The following is a 6257-nucleotide window of genomic DNA, read 5'->3' as shown; positions in this document are numbered from 1 at the left end:
CTTACGTGACTCATAATAAAGATGATATGCTAATGAGATACGCGTTTGATTCCTTGTGTCTGTTTTCAGTTAATTATAACTTGGAGGAGATGGGTGATTGGTGTTCTGTGGCCTTCAACATTCATGGCCATGAATCTTCAGAAAAATTTTAAATATAATACACTTGGTGTTTGGGTTCCCTCAGGAAGATGATGAGGGACAGAGTTTGTGCCAAGTGGCCATGTGGAGAACTTTAATGTCATGCAGGAAGCAAGAACCTGCTCTTCTATCCAGATGTCTGGTATCTTCATATTCTGTAACATGAAGCTGTTGACTTCATAGTCCTAGTGATGCAGAGTAACTTCAGAACTTGAGATGGAGAAAGTAAATATCTTCTAAATCTACTTCATAAATCACAGGTTTATCTTCTTATTTCAGCTCTGTTGATAACTTCATGTTATAAGACATTATCTTTTCCTCTTCTTCACTGAAAACAGACCTCCGTATGTAATTCTAAGATTGATCTGGATTTATGGTCCTTCAATTTCTTTTATGTTTCCAAAGACTTTTTTTTGTGTGTGCAAACACTTCTATACAAAAACTAGTCTTTGCTTTACTTCCCCCTTCTAATCTCAACCCCTAGTCTCTTCTATTAATCAACCTTAGAAGAGTGACTTGCAATATGTGTATATTAGAACAATAATTCTTGTCAAAATGAATCCAGAAGTAGATTTATATCAGAATTTGAAATATAAGGGATTCAGACATTCTACGGGACTTATAATACCTTATAGTGTTATATCAAAATTAAATAAAATGAGAGAAAGTAAAGAATCTAGTATCATTCCTGGCACAAAATACACATTTACTACTATTATTTTATTTATTTTATTTTATTTATTTATTTATTTTTGAGACGGCGTCTCGCTCTGTTGCCCAGGCTGGAGCACAGTGGCACGATCTTGGTTCACTGCAAGCTCCGCCTCTCCGGTTCATGCCATTCTCCTGCCTCAGCCTCCCAAGTAGCTGGGACTACAGGCACCCGCCACCACGCCTGGCTAATTTTCTGTATTTTTAGTAGAGATGGGGTTTCACCCTGTTAGCCAGGATGATCTTGATCTCCTGACCTTGTGATCCACCCGCATCAGCCTCCCAAAGTGCTGGTATTACAGGCATGAGCCACCACGCCCGGCCTTACTTTAGTTTTTTTTGAGACGGTGTCTTGCTCTGTCGCCCAGGCTGGACTGCAGTGGCATGATCTCCGCTCACTGCAAGCTCTGCCTCCTGGGTTCACGCCATTCTCCTGCCTCAGCCTCCCGAGTAGCTGGGACTACAGGCACCCGCCACCACGCCTGGCTAATTTTCTGTTTTTTTAGTAGAGACAGGGTTTCACCGTGTTAGCCAGGATGGTCTTGATCTCCTGACCTTGTGATCCGCCTGCATTAGCCTCCTAAAGTGCTGGTCTTATAGGTGTGAGTCACCGCGCCCGGCCTACATTTGCTATTATTAATACTGTCCTTTGAGAATAGCAAAGATAGATTTAAAAACCTGAAAAAATATATATTTATTTTATAATTAAAAACAAAATAGAGGGTGGCTGAGGCGGGTGGATCACTTGAGGTCAGGAGTTTGAGACCAGCCTGGCCAACATGGTGAAATCCTGTCTCTACTAAAAATACAAAAATTAGCCGGGCATGGTGGTGGGTGCCTGTAATCCCAGCTACTCGGGAGGCTGAGACTCGAGAATCACTTGAACCCAGGAGCAGTGAGCCAAGATCATGCCACTGCATTCCAGCCTGGGCATCAGAGTCAGACTCTGTCTCCTCTGTCTCAAAAAATCAAATCAAATAAAAACAGAATTGAAATCTCAAATCTATCTCCATACTTAATTTCTAGCTTCAGTGATGCAAATGCCTTAATGGACTAAGACTACGTTTCATCATAGGCATAGAATATTACAGCTGGCAAGGCCAGCGGAAGGCATCCGACGTAACTTCTTCATTTTACTTATGAACACACTGAGGTAGTGATTGTCTAATTTGTTCCCAAGATTCTATCGCTCTTTTCATTATTCACAGATGCTAAACATCTTGATTAAATCTGGATGTTTAAAAGATCTGGGTATTTTGGCCTCTGTAGATTTTTAAAAGAGTGTTTTCACTTTTAATTTGCATGTTAGTCCCCATGTAGCCAAAGCCTTTATCCTCTTCAACAAAAAGCTATAAGGTGCAGTCACTGCAATGTCTAAAGAAAAAAAAGTTATGAAGTCACTGACACCAGAGTTTGAAGCTGAAAAACTGGATTTGATTATCATATGTCAGTAGAACGCCTGAACTATGGAATTGATTCTTAGAGTAAATCATTACTAATGGTTTTTCCATTGGGGGTGGTGGTTGCATGATTTCGATAAGACCACTCGGGGCCTGCAGTCACCAACTCATCCATGATTAAATGTTGCTTGTGAAAACTGTGGGTGATTTTCAGCTCTGACCAATTGAATACTTACAGTATATTCTGGGAAAGGTGTGTTTTGCTTAGGGGGCAACATTAGGAAAAAGGAAGAAGGATTTCCCTATGCCATTTTCAAAATGAATGTGATGGCTCCTTATCTCTTGTTTCTTTCATTGGTCTGCTAGTTCCATTATGTCAGGGATCATATTATTATAACATAGATTATCTTATAAAAAAGATTCTAACACAGAAAACAAAACCAAAATGAATTAAAAATCGACACTAGCCAAAATCTACATACTTCAGGAAACCTCCAGTAAATAGCCATAATTTACCTAATACTTTGAATCATTCAAATGAAATCTTAGAACACAATGAATTCCATAAAAATGTTTTAATATACTCTTGTTATTTATCTCTAAATTTTTAAGTTTCCCCCAGTTATTTATTTAAAATCTTTGCCTACAGCAGACAGTGCCGGATTTGAGCCTTGGCTCAGTTACTTTCTATCCCTATTATCTTGCGGGTAATCAGTTTCCTCATCTCCAAAATAGGGATGAAAATGGTCCTATCTCATGCGATTGTTGCAAGGGTTAATGAAACATGGAAAGCACTTTGCATAGTGTCTGGTACATAGTAACTACTCATCAAATGTATGCAATACTTATTGTCTGTGCATTTTGCTTTTCCATGGGCGGCAGGAACGTACATTGGGAAGCACATGGTGTCTGGAGTGAGTCTGTTCTGGGGTCTAGTTCTTAGTCAGCCACTTACTCCATGTGGCATCTTGAGAAATTTAATTAACCATTTGAGCCGTATATCCTCATTTCTAAAATGGATATAATAATATCCAGTTCACTGGGTTGTTGTAAGCACAGTGCCTATTAAGTCCTCTTCCTACCAATCGATTATCAACAAGTGAACATTTATGAAGTCTGTTTCAAGGACAATGCAAAGCACAAGGTGTAACAGGAAGTTTTAATAGAAAATAAACGCGCGTTCTCCACGACGGCCAAGGAGAGCATCTAAGTCATGCCAACCATCCACAGTGAATTGCTGATGATATATGCAAATTAAAGTGGATCTCTAATCCATGCCCATTTATATTTTTCGAGTGTGGATGTGGAGAAATTTTCAATGAGAGCCTTTTTCCTGGTATTCTTACAAGTCAGCAGATCTCCAAAGCCCAACTAAAATATGGGCTGATTAAAGACTCTAGAAAAACTGGAACAGTCACAAACTGCTCGGTGGCCGGTGCCACAGAAACTAGGACGAAATGAGCCTCTTCTTTCTAACCAAGGGCAGATCTCAGGCTCTCTCGGGGAGGTAAAGCGGAAGGGCGAAATGCCGGTCAAGTTGCCTAGACTCGGATGGAAGCGGTGGCCAAAGGGCCCCTCCCCAGTGTCACCAGCCTCCCCATCCCTATCATGGAGGATTTTCCTCAGGCGTCGTGACAGACCCGACGCGTGTCGCCGGGGCCCGCCGGGCCGAGGAGGAGCCGACTCGGCCCGGGGAACTCCAGTCCTCACACGGTTAACGCTCTTCCAAGGAGAGTGGAGGAGGGAGGGTCCCCGCCCACGAGAACGAAGAGAATCTCAGGGCCAAAGCCCCGCCTCAGCCGGCCCGGCCCCTCCCCGCCAGCCCGCCGCCCAACTCGGGCCGCACGGCGGGCCGCACCTGCCCGCTCGCACACGCCCCCCGCGCGCCAGGCCTCGCCGCCGCCGTCGCCCTCCGCACGAGCCCGCTGCGGCTTGTCCGCACCGCACTGCCTCGGCGCGGGCCACGGCGCACGAGCCGCCGGCGCCGCCGCGCTCCGCCCAGCCGCGGACGCCGCCCCCGCGTAACCGCCAAGGAAGCTGAGGCGAGCCCGGGCCGGGCGGGAGGGCGCGCGGGCCGCTGCCGCCGCCGCGGGTGTTCCCTGCGCTCCCTCTCCAGCGAGGACTGTCTCTGCTGCCTCCTCTTCCTCCTCCGACCTCAGTCCTCACCACCCTCCTCCCGCTCCTCAAAAGCACCCCTGAGTCCCCACCCCCTCACGCCCCACCCGCGGGAACGAGGCCTCGGGAATACAGGGGAGTGGCTGTGGGGGCGCGTCGCGGCTCCCAGCTCGGCCAGCCCCTCTTTCAAGACATGGTCTGATCCCCATTGTAAAAGCTGCGCCCCGAAGAGGAGGAGAGAGTGGTGCTCCCTGCCTGGGGCTGCAGGGAGCTCTCCGTGCTGAAGCTCTTGCATTATTTTAGGGTGGGGCGAGGAGGGCCCTGGATTTTGGGGAGTGGGGGTGGGTGGGGAGGAGGACCCGAGGGGGGTAAGGACTCTGTGGGGGAGTCGGTGAGAGACTATGGGGAAGGACCAGGAGCTGCTGGAAGCTGCTCGCACTGGAAATGTGGCTCTGGTGGAGAAACTCCTGTCTGGCAGGAAAGGAGGGATCCTGGGCGGTGGATCCGGACCCCTGCCCCTGTCTAATCTGCTAAGGTAAGGACGGGCACCAGCTCCGGGGTTGGCAAACCTCATTATGCATTGTGATGGATATACGTCCTCCTCCTCACGGTTATTGCACCTGGTGGCTGCCAGCGATTCATTCTTAAATTAGATAGGAAAACAGACTGCGTGTATGGAGAGGAGGTATGAGCTTCCCAGTCAGATTGATGCCTTAGATTCTTTGAGTAATTTTAAAATAGCCTTCCATCAATGCGTCAGTAAGCTACTTTTCCTCTGAGCCGTGGTGCAGAACTTGTACATGTACTAGTGTTGCTTGAAGAAAATCGACGTTCCGCCCGCTTTCCGTCAACGTTTATTATATATTTGCAGCTTTGAACCCAGCCTTTTTTGTCTAGTTAAATGAAATTGTCAGAGAAGCTCTTGCGTGCATGCAATTACCCTGCAAAAGCCACAGCCTTCCGTGGCTCCTACCTTCTCTTGCAGAAGGCGTTTGCTGTGCCGTGGGTTATGATCCCACAAAATGAAGTGAGTGAACCTTCTTTCTGCTGAGATGTCTTCAGTACAGGGTGTGTGTAAAACTTGATGAGGCAGGTTAGGCAGCCCCAGCAGTACTTTCAGTTACCTGGACATAGCTGAGTGAAACTTGGTTATTATAGCTCAGGATGAAGGATGCCAGGTCGGGATTGGGATAGTGTGTATGGAATATAGTAGAGGCCTTTTAATGTGAAGATGTAGGTGAGACTGGTATTGCTTGGAGAATCTTTCTAAGATGACATTTAAAAAAATGTCAAGGTCTTCGTTCAGCAGTCCTTTGGAAATAGCGGGGTTGATTTGCATACTTGAGAAACTATTGAAAGTTGTATTGATGGACAAATGAAATCAACTGGGAGGGTGGAAGCCTGGAGAGTATTCACTAGATACAATTCAAGTGAAGCTCTTTAGTTTATAAAATCGTGGCTATCCAATTCATCCTGGATATTTTTGGAGTCATCAATTGTCATTCATATCTTCGCCTTGAAACATTTCTTGCATAACCCAATTATGTTTGTAAAAATTTTAAAAAACCCAAGCGATTTCCCTGGTTTTTTAAAAACTGTTCCATGGTACCCTTGACAAGTGCTTAATAGAAACTTTTGGGTGATGACATTGCGTTCTTTACGCAAGTTCTCATAGGTCGTGGTGGTCAGACAGCGCAATTAATTATAGGACTAGTTAAAAGGGAAAATGAAAAGTTTCTATTACAGTGAAATAAATTTAGTTGAAAAGTAGTTGATGGGATTTTTAAAAGCCCCATATGTTATTCTAGATACTCGTTGACAGTGACATTTTATTGGAATGATAGTTTATGTCAGAAGAATGAATATTTATAGGACATTTTTCAGTAGGTCATA

The 6257-nt window shown here is 45.3% G+C and overlaps 1 protein-coding gene across 7 annotated transcripts in view; it reads left to right on the top strand.

The window, feature by feature from the left end:
* The first annotated feature begins 4060 nt into the window (after nt 1-4060).
* Nucleotides 4061-6257, top strand: part of ANKS1B (ankyrin repeat and sterile alpha motif domain containing 1B) — a 1294913-nt gene continuing 1292716 nt past the window's right edge. For all 7 annotated transcript variants that reach the window (XM_028830273.2, XM_028830270.2, XM_028830269.2 and 4 more), the window contains exon 1: nt 4061-4899. In XM_028830273.2, coding sequence (XP_028686106.1) covers nt 4766-4899 — 134 coding nt within the window. In that variant the 5' untranslated portion in view covers nt 4061-4765. The remainder of the gene's footprint in view (nt 4900-6257) is intronic.

This window comes from Macaca mulatta, chromosome 11 (genome assembly GCF_049350105.2).
Source record: "Macaca mulatta isolate MMU2019108-1 chromosome 11, T2T-MMU8v2.0, whole genome shotgun sequence".
NCBI classification, from domain to species: domain Eukaryota; kingdom Metazoa; phylum Chordata; class Mammalia; order Primates; family Cercopithecidae; genus Macaca; species Macaca mulatta.
This window is presented reverse-complemented; position numbering and strand designations above follow the sequence as displayed.